This window comes from Cenococcum geophilum (assembly GCF_001692895.1).
Source record: "Cenococcum geophilum 1.58 unplaced genomic scaffold K441scaffold_79, whole genome shotgun sequence".
In the NCBI taxonomy this organism is placed as follows: Eukaryota; Fungi; Ascomycota; class Dothideomycetes; order Gloniales; family Gloniaceae; genus Cenococcum; species Cenococcum geophilum.
The window spans coordinates 401754-422242 of NW_027137637.1; the positions used below are offsets into that span (position 1 = coordinate 401754).

Genomic DNA, 20489 nt, shown 5'->3' on the forward strand with positions numbered 1-20489 from the left:
GCAGACAGCGGTTGTGGGGCTATTGGACATAAGCGATGAACAAACCATCAGCTTCTGTGAAGCTTGGCACAGGTTTAGCACTACCCCACCTCTAATCCATATTCAACGGTGTGGTTGGGCTGTTCTCATATCTTCTTCTGAACTCGAAACTAGCCGATGGATGATAGCAGCTGCTCCATCTGTGCCACTATAGCTGACTATGTTGGCCATTGGCAAGCCGGGCTTCTTAGCGAATTCTTTGATCTCAAACTTGGGCCATTCTCAGGATTTCAAGAACGTACCAAATGCAAACCCTGTCAAGCCGTGTTCAAGCAGTTCAACACAGAAGAGCATCCACCAAAGCCTCGGTGTCAACTCATCTTTGCAAGGATAGAGCATAAACAAAGGTTCTGGATTTATCCGGTAACCAACAGCTCCGCTTTATAAGCAGTTCAAATTTGACGTAATTAGGATGTTCACTGTGGTATTAAAGATGATGAGGAGCCGTGTGGTGACCCACATGGCTACCTCGAATTGGTCCCATCAGTTGGAGTGTCCCCTAAGGGCGAACACTTCTTGCCAATTAATCCGAATTGGCTCGATATCCAAAGAGTTCGTCGCTGGCCACTGCACTGTGATTCAGAGCACTCCTATGGCTGTTTTGATTTACCTTCGTGGAAAACACTTGAGGATCCTCCCTCGATGATCCTCGTTGACGTAAAGAGCTGGCGATTGGTCCAAGGAATACAACCGCAGCGATATGTAGCATTAAGCTATGTATGGGGTCGAATCGGCAATGATTTGGAAACTACTAAGAGTAATTTCCAAGAGCTCCAAAAGCCAGGCGCACTGGATTCGCAACCATGGTCTCATCGATTACCAAGGACAGTGTACGATGCCCTTCTATTCACCCGTCAAATGGGAGAGCAATACCTCTGGGTCGACAGGCTATGTATCATCCAGGACGATGATAAACACAAGGACAAGCAATTAAAGTCGATGGCCTCAATTTATTCCCGATCTTATTTCACCATTGTTGCTGTCGATGCCCCAGACGCAAACCACGGTCTAGCCGGCCTTCCCGGCACGTCGTTACCTCGAACCTACAACATGACTAAACTGGATTTCTCTCCGGTTTGTTCGATGATTAAAGCACCCGTGTTCGAGAGCCAGTTCAATATAAAGGAATGGCACCGGCGTTGCTGGACATTTCAAGAACGAATCCTGTCAAATCGCAACATCGTCTTTTTCGAAGGGAGAGTTTTCTGGGAATGCCAGCAGTCTGTGTGGACGGAAGAGCTTGGCGATGCTCCTGATGGCTTAGTTGCGTCTCGATCGTCACGCCGGAATCTCAATGACCGTTATAGTTTCGATTTTCTCAAGTACCCCGATCTTCATCTCTATTCTAAGCTCGTCAGCATTTACAACGGTCGTCTTCTCACCCATCAAACCGACGGCCTCAATGCCTTTTCAGCCATCCTTCATGCTCTGGGCAGATCATTCCGAGGGGGGTTCCTACACGGAATGCCAGAGTTGTTCTTCGATTTTGCAATGCTATGGAAACCGCTTTATCCTCAAAAACGGCGAAATGGACCTTTCCCTAGCTGGTCTTGGGTCAGTTGGGAAGGTAATGTCGCGCTGAGCCTTTTGAAGAAATCCCATCGATTGATTTACGACGGACAAGATTTTGGAGCAGCAATTGAGATTACTCCCGAAGTGACGTGGTATAAAACGTCTGAGCGAACTGGGAAACGAATTTGTATCGACAACTCATACATATCGTTTCAGCTGATGAGAGAGGATAGCTCAATCTACTTGCCTTCTGGCTGGTCACGAGCCAAACCCGCAGGTTCGCCATTGAGCTCGACCACTGTCCCAGAAGACTTTTGCATATTCCGACACGGTAACATTCCCAACGTGGAGTTTCTTCATCCAGTCCCAGTCGCGACGGAGCCATTCTTTCAGGACTCGGAACCATGGAGCAACCATCTGCGTTTTAAAGCCGAGCGCAGCGTCTTGTATCTGGGTCCAGTATTTAAGGGCTATCCTCAAAAAGACGGATGGAGCAATGTCTGGAATGGCTTCGTGTCATCATGTCTGTTATTTTCTGTTTTCGACAAACAAGGACAATGGTGCGGTGTTATTCATTCAAACGTCGCGGACGAGGGAGAGATGACTCCTGGCCAGGAATGTGACCTTATAATCATATCATCCGGCAGAGCGCACAGGGATAGAAACGATGCAGTGAAAGTATGGCTTGAAGAATGGAAGTTCGTTGAGGAAGTTCGAGAGCTGGATGTTTACGAATTTTATAATATCCTTTGGGTTGAGAACAAGGGAGATGTAACCTATAGAAAGGCTCTTGGAAGAATTTGGAAAACTGCATGGAACCGTCAACGAGTTGAGAGCGTTGATATCGTACTCGGTTAGTGGGGGCAGCTGAGCGTGGTACGGAAAAAGTTGAACGTGGTCGCTGAGCGTGGTCACCAATAGAGCCACCGGAAAAAGGTCGGCGGTACCCAACTTTTACCCATACAGAACGCGCATTGATAGCCACAATTTACCTTAGCAACCGCATGCACTAAATATGCAGTGCATATACTAAGCATATCTATATACTAGTATAAAGCTAACAAGAATATATTGCGGCAGTTAAACGGCTTATTAGTAGGAGTATATACTATCGTATAGCCTACCTACAGAATAGTAAGTATATACGCTGCATATGCTAAGTATATACTATAGTATAGCCTATCTATAGAATGGTAAGTATATACGCTATATATGCTAAGTATATATAATATTATAACCTACCTTATAGGATAGAAAGTATATTATAAGAGTATATATATTAGGTCCCGCCGCAGTTACAATATATTCGCAACAACTACTATTTTTTTTAGCCGTATAGCGATATAAGGTGGGACACGTTATATATATACTTACTATTCTATAAGGTAGGCCATATTATAGTATATTCTTAGTATATACAGCGTATATACTTACTATTCTATAGGTAGGCTATACTATAGTATATGCTTAGCATATGTAGCGTATATACTTACTATTCTATAGGTAGGTTATACGATAGTATTATTTATTTGCTAATTCTAAAAATAATTAATTTTTTGTATATGCGCTGCATATGTATAAAGCTCGGCGTGGTCCAAAGCTGATCATGGTCCGAAAGCTGGTTTGCAAGTTCGGACCACGTTGAACTTTTGGACCACGCCGAGCTGTGAGCCCTTCCACAGAGTTATAAAATTGAAAGTAGCCAATAAGCGAGCCGTGACTCGAGTCAACACTCGATAACGATATAATCTGTAATATATAATCTATACCCGCGCTAACTCTTTTTAAGGGGTTTCCATACACCTATGGAAAAAGACGCATGATAGAGCTGCTCTCTGCAGTAGAAAGCAGGGTTGCGGAATATCTAATCCTATCTCGATACGATCGACGATCCACTATCGATACGACATCTCATATCGTATCGAAGTATCGTGATATTCCTTGGCATTCCCCATCAAATTTTCTCTTATTAAATCTACCACCTTTCTACTGCAATATCGTACGAAATATGGCTTTAGAAGCGGATTTATCTCTTCTTAAAAATACTCCTAGCTTAACTAAGAGCTCTAGCATATAGCTTTAATCTCTGGTTTATAAATTTACTCGCCTACTATATAAAAATCAGCTAATATATAATAAAAAGAACTAGAGGCTTATATACTGCAATTAGTGCGAAAATTATTTAGCGCTATTAACTATAAATATAAAAGAACACCTTGCGAAAGAATATGCAATCTTTATTAACTTAAAACAGCCTTATATAAAGAAGTAAGCACTTATAAAGCTTTAAGAACTATAGGTATAAATAGCATTAGAGTTTGGGATAGATAAAGTTAATTCTATAATCTTTATAAAGGTTCTAAATAAGGAAGTTATTTAATAAGCTTTTATTAACTTAGTTATTATATAAAACCGTCTATTCTGGATTATAAAGTAAGAAGAGTTCTATATCTTTTATTAGGCTCTTAACCTAAAGTTATCTAATTTAATAATAATAGTGCACTTAGAAATTTCTTAGATAATTATCTATTCCCTTTAGTTATAGAAAGATATTATATAAAGACGAGTTTAATTAGCGTTAATAAGTATTTATCGTTTTATCAATATTTAGACGTTTCTAAATAGCTACTTTCTTACAGTCTGCGCCTACTTTATTAACAGCCAGGAAAACTAGATAAAAGCTTTTTTTTACCCTTTATACGGTACCTAGTTATAGTAAAGCTAAATAATAGAATACTCTTTTTTAGTTTTAGAGGAGTATAGGATTATATAAAAGCTTAGAGCTATTATTGTAGATAATTTTATAATAAATAATAATCTTTATTATATAATCTATAAGTACCTTACTAATAATAAGGATATTACTTAAGATCCTATCTAATAATGTGTCACGGCACTGACCTGACGCATTGTTATGACTTGGTGTTGCTATGACACGAGCACAGATCTAACCCCTAATCGACACATATATACTGCCTCACCTCTATATATAGATCCTTACACGACATCGTTTGTTAATGATATACAGTCACCTCGTACCTCGTACCTTGACAGTCGGCACGTACTGTGACATAACGTATCCGCTGCTAGGGGTATACTATTAATCTTACCGTCTAGGCCTTCCTCTTTAAAGATATTCTTAAACTTAAGGCTATTAAGTTATATAAAAGGAATAATATAAGTAAAAAGGAGTAAAGTTATAAAGAAGAAATTAAGTAGAAATAGGCTTTCTAAGTAATAGGCCTACTTAGTAAGCTTTATAATATTATAGTACGCTTTTATACCTTAGTAAGTTGTATAAAGGAGTTTAAAACTTTAGTTAAAAGACGAGTTCTATTTAATAATTGTATAAGATGGAATAGCTAGTATTAAATACTAAGCGTCTTACTTAAGCACAAGTTAGGAATTAGTAACTATATTAAGAGCAACTTTAATACACTTAAGGAGGATTATATCTTACTATAAGACTAGAAGCTTCTTTATATAATTTATACCTTTTTAAAGCTATTTTATTATATAATATTAGAGATATAAGGGGACTATATAATACCTAATCAAGTTCTCTTTTATAATAGATATATTTATTAAATATATAGAGAACTCTTTTATATAACTCTTTTTCTAGCTATTTTATTTTAAGCTAAAGCTAATATCGTATAATAGGTACTCTTTAAATTAAATAAAGCTCTCTTAGTTTAAGTAAAAAACATATAGGTAAAGTTTAATAAGTACTACTAAAGAATAGATAACTTGCCTCTTTACACCGCTATACTTATCCTTTACCTAAATTGTTATATATATAAGAAAAAGCATAGATAGAGAGGGTAGAAAGAAGATATCTAATTAGTAAGGAAGCTAAGAACGTTAGCAGATTACTCGCTTATTTAATAGTAGATTAAAAAAATCAATTAATATAATATAATATAATCTCGCGTATCGTATTAATTAGGATTATTTGGATTTTCCGTAACCCTAATAGAAAGTCTCTATAGAATAACAACGAGAGCTAGATTGAATAATTTATTACATTTAGAGATTCTTCTCCTTATACATTAACAGTTTATATTAATATTAGCTTTATTTAAGGATAGTTAGCGTCTTTTTAGTAGGTTTTATTAAGCGCTCTTTAGAAAAGCGAGGCTCTAATGCTGTATTATAGGCTAAGGCTATAGTGTTTAAAGATTATAATATTAAAGGGACAGAAGCATGTCTTAGACCATTAAAAAAATTATATTTTAGGGTCTATAAGGTCTAGTAGAAAGGAATGGCAGTTAAAGCGTTATAAAGTCTTTCGCTTACTAGGGTCTTTTATTTAGTAGGTATAAACATTAATAACGCTAAGTAGATTAGCCTACTATAGGCTTAGGGGAGATACCCTAAGAGGATATTTCTACTCCGGATAGTACTAAAGTAAAATTAATCTTAGGGTAATGCTCCTAGGCTATAGGTTAGCCCTAGGCGCTATAACCGTATAGTTTTTATAGCCGGCATATTTTTTATAGGCCGCTATTACTAGTACTTAGCTCCTAGGAGTTTAAGGCTCCTAAAACACTATTTCTAAAACTTAAAACTTTCTAAAGTTTAAGAATTCTAGGAGACTAATTTTAGGACTTAAAGGCTTTTAAGAAACCATGTCTAAAAGCCTAAGGCTACTAGGAGACTATTACTAGGAGTAATACTCCTAGGAATCTAAGGCTTTTAGAAAACTATTCTTAGGATTTAAAGGCTTTTTAAAAGGCTGGTTTTAGGACCTAGAGACTTATAGGAGCTTAATAGATATAGAAAGTATAAGGAGAATGCCAGGCGTAATATCTTAGAGTGCCTAAATCTAGCTAACTCTAACCTTTTTATACTCGCTATCTATACTAGTTAGCCTAATAACTAATATATAGTACTCTTTAACATCCAATCCATCCCCTTTTTTAATCTTATCCTTATCCTTACTAGACTTCTTCTTAGCGACAATATATCGTTCCTTAAAAAGACCCTTATCCTCCTTAATATTATACTATATCTATTCCTTTTCGTTCTGCTAAAATCTAAAATAGTATAATATTTCCTATCCTGTTCCATTATATAATCCTAAAACTTCCCTATATTAGTAATTAGTATAAGTTTACGCCCTTTATTAAACTAAAGGTTATTAATCCAATTAACTATACTAAAAGGAATATCTATAAACTTAATTCCTCTATTATATGCTATTTATAACCACGATAGCATGTTCCGGTTTTTATATATAATTCGCTCTATCTTATTATTAAATATCTACTATAAGAGATTCCTATAAAGGTATTGCTAAAAGATGCCGTATCTACTTTAATACCTTAAAGCGTCTATAATACGGGCCTCTAACCCCAATATTATAATAGATTTATTAGTCTTCTCTATAAAGTCGCGCTTTAAGTAGTTCTTAAAAAGAAAGTAAACAAATTTTACGGTACGTTAGTAATCTATCTTAAGGGGCCGGTTTAGGAAGTTTAGATTAAGTATAAAGAACTTTCTTTAAAATAGGCTAAGGAGCAAAATATCTAAGTTAAAAGATATTGGTTTATTAGATATTTGTTATAGACTTTATATTAGTAGTAATAGCACTATTAAGAAGAGATATAAATAGGTTAGTTAAGATAGTATAGGAGGTACTAAAACTAATCGAGCTATAAAATAAGGGGTGACTAAGTTATATAACTAGTTACGTTATAAGTTTAGAATATAGAAACGTAATATACTAACGTATTAACGTACTAAAATGTTTGTGCCTTCTAACAGTACTAATAGCTCCTAATAGCTCCTATTAGGGCTATTAGGAGCTTTAAAAGACCCTTCTACTTAGTATCCTATTAGGAACCTATTAGGAGGTCGCCCGGACTACTAGGACTACTATGACCTCTAGGACTATTAGGACCTTTAGGACTATTAAGACCTCTAGAACTATTAGGGACTATTAAGATAATAATAAAAATTATAAATTTAAAAATAAGGTATATTAACACTTTAGTATTTATAGGTAGTTAAAAAAAATATTAATTTAATTTAATTATATATAATCTAAATAATCTAAATTAATCTTTCCTGTTTACCACCTATGTCTATTATAGGAACTCTATAATTATTTAGGCGTTAGGTAATTAACTAAGGAGCCTTATATAGAGGCTCTAAATTGTTAATTAGCGGTATTTCTAATAATCCGCTGGCTGTGTACTGATTTCCTAACTAGGCCTAGTGCCTACCTATCTGCCTATCCTGCCTATCCTACCTATTCTACCTATTTTACCTATCCTATTGTCCTACCTGTTTATGCCTACCTATCGTGCCTACTTATCTATATCTACCTATCTATATCTATAATTTAGGGGAGAGGTTAGTCTTATTAAAGGTTCTACTTAATTTAATTAATTATATTAATTTGATTGCGATTAATTGTATTAATTTAAATTATTCTCTATAGGCGTTTGCTAGCTATATATTTAAATAATAGTTATCTAGGATACCTTCTTAGGAGGCCTTAATTTAATTTAATTTAGTAATGGGCTAATATTAAGGCTCTAGTTTAATTTATTTAATTTATTTAATTTATTTAATTAATTGTAGTATTTGCTAGCTAGTTGTTTAAACGATTATTATCTAGCTCTAGTAACGGTTATCTAGCTCTAATAATAGTCGTCTAGCTCGCGACGATTGTCTAGCTCTAGTGACGGTTATCTAGCTCTAGTGGTTATCTAGCTTTAATAACGGTTATCTAGTTCTGGCGACGGTCTCTAGTTCTAGCGACGGTCCTCTCTTATCTACCTCCTGCCTATATTAGTATCTAATTTAATTTAGGAGAGGGGTCGGCTCAATTAAAGGCTCTAATTAATTCAGATTGTTCTTTATAGCCGTTCACTAGCTATATATTTAAACAGTAGTTATTTAAGGTGCCTCCCTAAAAGGCTTTAATTTAATTTAGTAATAGGCCAATATTAAAGCTCTAGTTTAATTTAATTAATTAATTAATTAAATCGTTTATGGTATTCGCTGGCTAGTTATTTAAAAGGTTATTATCTAGTTTTAGTAACGGTTGTCTAGTTCTAGCAACGATTATCTAGTTTTAGTAACGGTTGTTTTCTAGCGACAGTTATCTAGTTCTAGTGACGGTCCTTTACTAGCTGCTATTCTAGTACCTCCTAAGGTAAGGAGGATATAAGGAAGGGTAAAAAATAAGGTGGCTATAAAGGGGGTAAATTAGTAAAGGTATATATAGATTATTAAGAATATAGTGGGGACCTAATAGCACTATATGTCGCGCCCAATAGTACTATATTGCGCGCGCGCGCACCTAAGGTAGGGGGGTATTATATTAGGGGGTGTGTTGCATTAGGGGTATTGCTTAAGGGGTGTGTATATAGGTATCGCTTTAGGGGGGGTATTAGGAGGGGTATTACTTAGGGGGTATCCTGTTAGAAACCTAACAGGACTATTAGAAAATACTAGTTTCTTATTAAAACCTTAATAGGACGATTAGGAAAATTAAAGATTCTAATAGAAGCCTATTAGGACAACCAGGACAATTAAAAAAATTAAAATCCTATTAGGAGCATACTAAGAGCCTATTAGGGCCTTTAGGACCTTTAAGACAATTAAAATCCTATTAGGAGGCCTCTAGGATCTTAGCACCCCAATAAAATACTAATATAGTATATTTCTTAGCCACAGTATTATATATTTAAAGGACTATAGTCCCTACCTAGATAGTTCTCTTCTTTATAGTAAATCTTAGAATAGAATTAAAGTTAATCTATTAGATAACCTATTTTACTAATTATATATATATTATTAACTATTCTATACCTATATACTTAGCCCTTTAATAAGTCTACTATAGTATTTCCTATAAGGCTTTATTGGATATTTACTACTAAGGTTATAGTAAAGAAAGTCAAATAATATACCTCCTAAAGCACTAGTTACCACGCTATTTATAGTAGTAACTACTTTAAAATTAGGAGGAGATACTAGCATATAGGATAACGACTTAGTAGTAGTTATAATAAACTAGCTTAGGAGTATTGTAGAGCAAAATAATACTAATAATTAGGCACTACTTTAGTAACTATAAGATATAAAGAGAGAGAAAATTAAAATGCTATTAATTAAAAGATTCTTAGGAGAGAAGTATAAGGCATATTGCTAGGGTATATAGTAAAGAGTAGGTAAGCCGAGCATAAGTTATAAGGAGAGTTAATAAAAGAGGACGATATAGTAATAAGGGTAGGCAATAGCCTAGTATAGAGAGAGAGAGAGAGACGAACTAATAAGGAGGGAAGGGCTGTAAGCCTAAAGAGCTTATAAGGAGGTGCTAAGCCTAGCCTTTAGCTAGGCCTTAGCTACCCCTAAGAGCTCCTAGGCAATGTAGCTAGTAAGGGGCTAAAAGATCCCTTATAAGAAGCATAAGCTAAAGGAATTTCTTACTTAAATAAAGGTGAAAATCTAATATAAAGGAACTAAGTTAGAATAGGTAGTAGATTAAGTAGCGTATATAGAACTATTCTTAACGGGTTAGGCATTAATGTTACAGCACTAGTAGAAAATAGCAGAACTTAGTTGGCAGAACTTAGTTAGTAAAACTTAGCAGAACTTTACACCGGCAAGTTGCCATAGATTGCCGTATATTGCGGTTATATAACGCGAAGATCTTATAAAATATTACTCTTCTTCTCCTTTCCTTTCCCTAGCTTTAGATTCTTATTTATAGATAATCCAATTATATAGGTTTACGCGTCCCTCTTACCATGCTTATGCCTTAATTAACTAAGTCGCTAATATTATCTAAAGCTTATTCTACTCTCTCTTTCTAAAAAGGAACTTAAATATATCTATAAGACTATAAATAGAATAAGAATATAGAATAAGACCCTAAGGACATTACTAGAACCATAAGGATAGGACCTAAAAGGAAAAGAATAGAACCCTAAGGAAAGGACCTATAAGACACGCACAGACTAGAACCCCTAAAGAAATTACCTAAAATTACCTAATACCCCTACTACTATACCACAAAATATAGTAGTAGGTAAAGTAGCTATAGGACCCTTAAATACTTTAGACGAAGAAATAATTAACGTTTTAACCCCCTAGGCGGAGCTTGCGGTAGCTAATACCGAAATTAAACGACTATAAGAGCTGCTTAAAGCTAGAGATACCCCTATATCTAATAGTAAGTTATTATTAGATAACTAAAGACTTATTATAGTCCTTTACGCCCTATTTTAACGCCTTAGTAGATTTACTAAGGCCTATATAGCACCGAAGCGGTTAGTAAAGGTTATAGATTCCCTACTACTTATAGATGGAATAAACCTAATATTTAATAACTGGAAGCTTTAATTACAGAATAAGCTTAAATTTAATACTAACTACTTTCCTACCCCCCAAGCTAAGATGGCCTATATCTTTAGCCGTACTAGCGAAGACGCTAAGACGTATTTACGCCCGCAATATACTAAAGACTTAGCAGACCTCTTTATCTCTAAAGAAGAAATAATTAAATACTTATCTTCTACTTATAAAGACCCTTTTAAAGTATAAAACGCCCGCCTTAGCTATAAAAGCCTAAATATAAAAATAACGAAGACCTTTTTAGCCTTTTAGACCCGCTTTCTATACCTAGCTGGATAGGCCTAGATCCCCTAGAAAGACCTACTACTAAACCTCTTTAATAAGCTTACCCTGAACCTATAGCGGGCCGTATTACTAGCTTATACTATAGTATAGATATTAAAGGAACTTATGGACTATTGCCTAGTTATTAACTAAGGCCTCCGTTAAATTAAGGCACGCGCTAATTAGCTAAAAACTAGAAACCTTATAAACCAGGCCACAAGTACTATAAAAACGGCCCGTAGTGCCCCGGTATAATTGGCAACCCCTATAGCACTAGCCGCTTAGCCTATAGTTAACCTAGTAGCTAGCCGCGTAGCTACCCCTACTGTGGGGCTAGTATACACCCAGCCTATATATAGCGACCCCTATATATAGGCCCTTAGCAATTAAGGAGCTTACTTCTTATACGGTTAACCTAGCTACCCTATAAGGAACTACCTAATAAAGGTAAAGATAAATAAGGTCCTATTAATTTAGAAGGATAATATAAAGTTAGAAAAAGAGGAACCTTAGGGGAAGACTCTTCTTTAGAGTTAAAAGAAATTTATATATTATATATTAATCTAGGTTGGCTAGTTAATAAAAGAAGCTGCACTATTCCTTATACTTTATTCCGCAATAGATATTAAGTTTTAACCTCTGCTTTAGCTGACTTAGGAGTAAATGCTTTTACCCTAATTAATATAAAGTGCGCTGTAAAACTAGCTAACTTTTTAAATGCGCCTCTGGAAGAACTGCCTAAACTAATTCCTATTTATAGGTATAACGGACGGGTAGGACTACCTATTACAACTATATTACGGATTTACCTTTATATTAACAGACAAAGGTATTATAATATCCCCTTCCTTATTACGGACCTAGGAAGCTATAATATAATCTTAAGAAGAAAATAGCTAGCCTAAAACCCTACCCCTAACTCCTTCCTTTATAAAAAAAATTAGCATTATAATAGAAAATCTTATACGGCCCCAGACTAATACTATTTACTAGGCTGATGCTATGTGTAAGGACTAGGCCTTTAAGAAAGATATATAGCTTAATCCGCAACGGATCTATATACTATATTGCCTCCAGACTACCTATATTACGCTACCTGTATTAAAGACCTAGGAAGTTAATAATAACCTAAAAAGCCCCCTATAAAGAGCTTAGGCCCTATATAGCTACAAAGAATAGTAAGGAATATTAAATACTATACTAAACTAATAGACTAGAGGGATAATTTACGGAAGATAAAATAGGAGCTAAGAAAGGTTATAACCCCTAAACCGTAAAATACGGTCTAATAAACGGCTATAAGGAAACCTACGGACCTCCTACTAGTTAATATCTGCTATATTAGCGCCATAGGATTCTACCGGAACTTAATCTAGCCTAACACTATTACTTTTATAACTAGCTTATACGAAATCAACCAAATACTTAAGGAAAAAGAAAGCAAGCTTAGTGGATAGGAAAGCGAGCTTATAGATAAGGAGCTGGTAGAATAAAAACTACCCTATTAATACTGAAAGTTTAAGGACGTATTCTTTAAGGTAGTATCTAATATACTTTTACCGCATTAACTATACAACTATAAGATCGAGATTAAGTTAGACAAGGAAAACGCCCTTAGCTATACCCCCCTCCGTAAATAATCTATTGCTAAGTTATAGGCCACTAAGTAGTACCTTATTAATAATCTAGTAAAGGGGTTTATTAAGCCTAGCTAGGCCCTTTTACCTCCCTTATTCTCTTTATAAAAAAGCTAAACGGAGAACTTTATTTCTATATTAACTACTATAAGGTTAATAATATAACCCGTAAAGACCGTTATCCGCTACCCCTACTTAATAAGACACTGGCCTAAATAAATAGAGCTAAGGTATTTATAAAGCTCGATATCCGTTAGGCTTTTTACTAAATTAAAATAGACCCCAGATCTATAGATCTTACTATATTTTGGACTTAATATAGATTATATAAGTATAAAGTACTTCCTTTTAGACTAACTAACGGACTAGCTACGTACTAACAATATATAAATAATGTACTCTTTAACTACCTTAACGACTTCTACACGGCCTACCTAGATAATATTATAATTTACTCTAAGAACAAGTTAGAATACGAGGAGTACGTTTATAAGGTCCTATAACAAATCTATAAGGCTAGCCTCTAGGCCAATATTAAGAAGTTAGAATTTAGTATAAAGTATATAAAGTACTTAGGGTTTATTATTAGTATGGACGGAATTAAGGCTAACCTAGAAAAGACGGCCGTAATTAATTAGTAGGAACTACTACGGACCGTAAAAGGGATATAGTTATTCTTAGGCTTCTATAACTTCTACTAACGCTTTATTAAAAACTACAGTAAAATTACTTAGCCCCTTAGCCGCCTTACTATAAAGGACCGGCCCTTTTACTTTAACACCATATATAAGCAGGCTTTTAATAAGCTTAAAAAATAACTAGTCTCCGCTCCCTTACTCACCTACTTTAACCTAGAATAGCCCTTAATGCTAGAAACAGATGCCTTAGATAGTATTATTACTAGCGTTTATTCCCAGAAGCAAACGGACAGAAAATAGCACCCTATTACTTACTACTTAAAGACTATAATAGATGCGGAGCTAAACTACCCAATCCATAATAAAGAAATGTTGGCTATTATCTCTAGCTTTTAGCACTGTCAAGTATAGCTAAAAGGGGCCCCTAAGCCTATCTAGGTAGTTTTAAATTATAAGGCCCTAGAATACTTTATAATAACTAAGGCCCTTACAGCCCGGCAAGCGTGCTAGGTAGACGTTCTATTCTAGTTTAACTTCCTAATTATATATAGGCTAGGCGCTACTAACCGTGCGGATGTTTTTATAAGACGTAAACAAGACCTAAATAACCAAATAGCTGTGAAGATCTTATTACGGACCTAGACGCTACTATAAATAAAGCACCTTAACCCTTAGATACGAGAAGAATTAAGTACTAAATCTCTAAGCGCCGAGATATATCCTATTAACCCTATGGAATTCGACCTTATTAATAAACTACTGTAAGTAAACCGTGCGGACCCTTCTCTATAGGAATACCGCGAAAAGGTAAGGGATATTACTAGCTTATAGTCTCTTAAAAATGGACTACTTAAGCACTAGAAATAGCTAGTAGTAGTAGAGAAACGGAACTTATAAACCTGGCTTATTACTAAAGCATATACTTAGGTCTCTACGGCCTACCCTAAAATAAAAAAAAACCTATAAGATTATTAGTAACCATTACTACTAGCCCGGAATAGTTATGGATATTAACCGTTATATATAGAACTATAACAACTGCTGTAGGTCTATAATTCTACAAAATAAGACCCTAGAACTATTAAAACCTCTCCTAATACTTAACCGCCCGTAATAGTATATCCCTATAAACTTCCATAAGCTACCTATAGACCGCAACGGATATAATATGGTTATAATTTTAGTTAACCGCTTTGGTAAGCGCCCGTTCTTAATTCCCTATTATAAGAATATTAATGCTAAGGAGGCGGCCTAACTATATATCTACTACGTCTACCGTATTTACGGACTACTAGATATTATCGTATCTAATTATAGCCCGTAATTTATATCGGCTTTTTAGAACGAGTTTACCTAGATCCTAGGTATTAGGCTAAAGCTCTCTATAGTATACTACCCCTAGATAAACGGTTAGACGGAGATTATAAATTAATATTTAGATTAGAGACTCCGGCCTTTTATTAACTACTTTTAAAATAACTAGGGTAAACTACTACCCCTAATAGACTACGCCCAGGCAACCCTACCCTATAACTCTACGGGATTTATACCTATCTAACTAGAAATAGGGTATTTACCCTAAATAAGCTTTAACTAGGATAGACCAGAAGGACTACGGACTATACGCGAGAAACTATCTTATAAGGAAGCCTAGTAGTACACTAAGCGCTTAGAGGAAGCCTAAACGGTAGCCCGTATAAATCTAGAAAAGGCCTAGAAATTAATGGAATAGCAGGTAAATAAATATAGGCGCGAACCTAACTTTACCGTAGGCGATATAATTTGGGTTATAATAAAGAACTAAAAGACGGAACGGCCTAGCTATAAGCTAGACTATTAAATGGCGGGACCGTATAAGGTCCTTAAGAAGATAGGTAACTTATATAAAGTAAAGCTCCCGGATTTAATTAAGGTTTACCCCATTTTCTCGCCGGATAAGCTATAGAAGGCTATAAACGACCTATTGCCTAGATAAAAGAACGAACCTCCCCTACTAATTTAAGTTAATAGCGACGATAAATGGGAAATTAAAGAAGTACTAGCCTATAAACTAGTAAGGAAAACGCTAAAGTACCGCGTTAGTTAGAAAGGCTATAACCTAGACCCTACCTAGTACCCTATATAGAACTTTATTAGCAATTCCTATAAGCTTTAAGAATTCTATAGCCGTTACCCTAATAAACTAGGACCCATAAAGTACTTAGATAAGTAGATAGAGTGCTAGTATAGCGAAGATAATAGGCTACTAGAAGAACATAAAGATAAGAACGCCCTATAGGAGTAATACGGACACATAAAGCCTAAGGGCAGGCTTTACTAAAGGGGGGGGGGTAATATTACGGCACTGGCAGAAAATGGCAGAACTTGGTTAGGAGAACTTGGTTAGCAAAACTTGGCAGAACTTCGCACCGGCAAGTTGCCACAGATTGCCGTATATTGCGGTCATGTGACGCGAAGATCTTATAAAACATTGAGCGGCGCTGCTCTTCTTCTCCCTTCCTTTCCCTAGCTTTAGGTTCTCGTTTATAGACAATCCAATTGTACAGGCTTGCGCGTCCCTCTTACTGTGCTCATGCCTTGATTGACTAAGTCGCTAACAATTAAAGTAGTTAAACCCCTATCTTATAGAGATATAAATTAATAGGTTAGTAACTACTAATTTAAAAGTATAGTATATATTCTTAAGCTAGAAAGGATTTATTAATAGACTTATATAAATATATAGAGGTCTAGAGTTAATAGTAACGGCTAAAGAAAAGCTTTATTAACTTATATAAAAGAGATTATATTAGGAAAAGTATATGGCCTCCTAACCGTACTATTAAGGATATAGCAAGGACCCGACCGCACTAACCGTCCGATTAGGGTCCTAATAGGGCCCTATTAGGAACTTAAGTAAGGATTATATAGAAGCCTCTTGGCAGCCCCGCTTAGTTCTTATTAGGTTTTTACTAGGTTCCTACTAAGACTGCTAGGAGGCTTTAGGAGGCTCTAGGAGCTCTAGGGTCTTAGTATGCAAATAATTTCCTAATGTAGTAATAAACTATATAATATATTTTTTAAACCTTAATAGTTTAAATAAAATAGAACCAAGGGGCACTAATAGTATAGTATAGGAGGGGATTAAAGGCTAAAGTTTAAAATACTATAATACTAATAGATAATCTAAGCGATATAAGAGGGTTAATTAACTAAGCTATTAAAGTAGATAACTAGCTATACTAAAGTAATAAGTTTAGTAGAATATAGTAGAGACAAATATAAATAAAAAAAGATGCTATAGTAGGTATCTAAACTATAGTATAGCGTAGAGCTAATAGACTTAAGTAATACTAAAGAAACTTGAAGAGAAAGTAAGAAATTATAGAAACCTAAAGGTTAAGGGTTAAGTAACTATATAACTAAAAAGTAAAGGCCAAATTAGGGATTTTAGTAGTTAAAAAATTTAGGCGGACTTTATAATAGGACTAATAATTTAAAAATAAAGCTTATATAAATTGCGGAAAATAAGGCTATTATACTAAAGATTATAAAAGTAGTTTGAGATTTAATATAGTAAAGGGTATAAGGTTAATAAGAGATATAGAAGTATAAGAAAATATTAGTATACTTAGAGGAATAAAAGAATGCTTAATTAAAAGCTTTATATTTTATTATAATAATATATACTAAATTTACAAAGACGCTAATTATAGTATAAGCTATTAGCTATAAGAGCCTAAGCTAGGAGGACTTTAGGGTATATAAGAGTTAATAAAGAATAAAATTAACGCTATAAACTAGATTAGGACCCTAAGGGTATACTTAGCTAAAGGTTAGTAAAGAGGGTTTTTATATACTAGTTCTATTAAAAAGTAATAGAATCTAAGGATTATAATAATTAGACTAATAATAGCGATAATAAGGAAATAAAAGTTACTTACTAAGAGTATATAAACCTTAAGGATATAATAATAAAGGTAGAAATTAAAACTACTATAAGGCAAGGCTTAGTAATAGGGATTAAGACTCTGTTAGTTATAATATCTATTACTTTATAAAATAGAAAAAGGCGAGACTAAGACGGTCTAAGTAAGTAGATAACTACTAATACTAACTTACTACTTAATAAAGGCAAAAGGCTAAAAGCTTAAGATTCTTAATATAAGATAAAAGAAATTTAAGAACCTATAATAGATAAAAACTAATAAAAAAGAGTAGTAGCTTAGTTTAAAGATATATAAATAAGCGAGGTATAGAGATTTTTAGGGGACTGGGATTTCAAAAAACAAATAAGGACTACTATAGTTAGTATATAGTACTTAGTATAAGGGTTTAAAAAATACCGCAATTAAGAAGTATAAAGACTTTAAGGATTTACTTAGCTAATATAAACTAGAAGAAGACTAAATAGTACTTAAAATATAAGTAAAAGTATAGTAAGAATAAAGAGAACTTTAAGGGCTAAGAATGCTAAGTTACTAAAAGGGTAGAATACCTTTATAAAGAATTACTAATAGGCCTAGAGTAGGCATGCTAAGGGTAAAATAGTTAGCTAAATTAGAATAAGAAGAGGATCTAAAAATCCCTATTAGATTTAAGGAATAATATATAAAAGGCTATTATAATATAGTAATAAAAAGATACTTCCTTATAGATAGAGCGTATATACTTAATAAGCTATACTAAAAGTAGTATAGATAGTATAAGAATAATAAGTAGAAAGACTTTTATATATAGCTAGATAAGAAAGTTATACTAAATTAAGTGGTTTTAAAAAGATATATAAGTTATATAAAGGGAGTATTAATTATAATATTTAAAGACTTGGAAAACTAAATAGAGGACTAGAAAAGTATATAGTAAATCTTAATACTAGCTAAAAGCACCGTAATATTTAGATAAGTTAAGTAGAGGTTTAAACTATAGGCTAAGTGTGAGGGGACTTTGTAGACAGGGGGCTATAAGGACACGATTGTGGAACAGGATAGATTGGTGAGAGAGACGAATCCTTGAGGAGGTAAGGCCTCTGGGATCGTGGAGACTATATACTACGGGCACGTGCCTCCGGCACGTGACCGGCGACCATTCGAGGGGTCCGGAGGTTGTCCTGAGGCAACCCGAGGTGACCGCAATAATATCCCTTACACTAAGGATAAGCTATAAGTTAACCTAAAGCACCTAGCATATTATATATTGGTATAGATTATATATATAAAGCACTAAAGATAAAAAAAATAGGAAATATCTAAATAAAAATATATTAGGTATTAGATAAGCGAAAATATAGGAATGCTAAATATATATTCGAGCTATAGAACTATGTCGACTACAAACACAACGTATCATCTACACTGCTACTCAATGCGAGAGCCTCACAGCATTTTGAACTCTTAGATCTTCCGGCCGAGTTCAGAGCCGTCATCTACGAAATGGTTCTGGTAATCAGCAAGATCTTCCTCACTCTAGGTTCTGGGTGGCATAGCAGTGCTCGCTTCAAGGAGAGGAACCTCCACCATGGGCCTGCGCAGCCCCTTCGAGTCTGCAAACTTTGGCACAAGGTAATAGAGCCAGTATATCTATCCAAGAATATTTTCGTCCTTCCGCTCGAATGGCGCCTCCATTCACCCTTTGAGTACGGGTACGAATATACGGAGACAACGCCAATTGTTCTCGTCTGCTGCAGTAATCAATGTAAAGAAAGTGAGCTTTGCGGTTGATAGAAGAGACGGCCCAACCTATGGGATGTCGCACTCCGACTGGACTAATGAGGAATATACGCGCACCAGTTAAGAACAGAGAAATTCAATGTCATGGTGCTCTCGGCGAACAATTCTTCGAAGCTACTCCTCCAGAGTTCAGGTTGTCCTTTGGGGAATTCAAGAAGGTCTTGATCACATTGAGTTGGATCTGATAAACTGTTTTTGTGTTCTCAGCTGAGATCGCCAGGTCCATTCTAGGGCATGTCTGCTGCGGTATTTTTCTTATAAGTTTATTAACATAATTGATACACGAGATAAAGAGGAGCAATAAAACGCTTTTGATGTAGTATTTGACGGTAGTGTGAATCACCTAAAAAAAATGAACGGTTAGGAAAACCCAGTGACGATGACAGTTGAGCAACCTAGAAGATTGAGAAAGCCGAAACAGAAGAGACGATGGTTCGGATTGCGATGATGGGGAATGGAGTATTTACGGCTTTCATTCCTCAAGACAGTGTTTCTCTAACTTCGGGAAGGAGAGCTCTTAGGCAAGAATGACATGGAGGACAGGAGTTTGTTGTCTCCCGGTGATCTCTTCCTTTTACTGTCATCCTCTCTGCTACTATACCGAGGAAAGCCAATGCCGACTTCGGTGACTTATCCGCCTCACCGGTCGTTTCATTTCCTGTTTTGACTGGCGGAATTGTGTTGTTTCTGGCGCATGAATTAGCACATTCCTTGAGGATCAACCTTCCCCACGCCGTTGCCCAATCCCTTTTCCCACTCTACTCAACACCAACCATCTGTGAGAAATTTCTTGGTTCTTCTTACTATCGCTACACATCATGCGTTTCTCATTGCTTTAAGGCTTCACACCCCAAAAAAGATCATCCGAGATAGGTAGGTACCGGTAGCTTGTGCCCTCAGTGGTACAGATCTCAAAAGGGCGATCTCGCAAGGCCCCACTCGGTATACCGCGCCTTTTATGCCAGACAAAATCGTAGGAATGCAAGACCTGTCATTTGTCAAGCACAGGTCCTGGAACAGAAACCACACAGTTGAAGAGACCGGGGAGCACCCCCCAGCACTCGATCCAGCAGTGCCCCGACTAGTTTTCCTCGAACCTCTCACGACTTGCGGAAACCGAATCTAGTGAACTGGTGCTGTAAAAGGATTTTGATCCAAAGTCTTTGACCAATCAACATGCGTGCATTGGTGCAACTACTAATCTTACAAACGTGCAGTCCACGACAGCACATACAAGTACGATGAAACAAGAAAGGCTGCCTGTTTCGTAATATCTGTCGCATTCCGGTCTCCGCTTCCGCTCGCAGTAGCCAGGC

The 20489-nt window shown here is 35.4% G+C and overlaps 1 protein-coding gene across 1 annotated transcript; it reads left to right on the forward strand.

The window, feature by feature from the left end:
* Positions 1-486: 486 nt before the first annotated feature.
* K441DRAFT_592485 (HET-domain-containing protein) lies at positions 487-2409 on the forward strand (the record flags this gene model as incomplete). Its single annotated transcript, XM_067644883.1, has 2 exons — positions 487-1712; positions 1785-2409. Coding segments are annotated over 2 exons (1851 nt in total), but the record flags the coding sequence as incomplete, so codon positions are not given.
* Positions 2410-20489: the final 18080 nt, after the last annotated feature.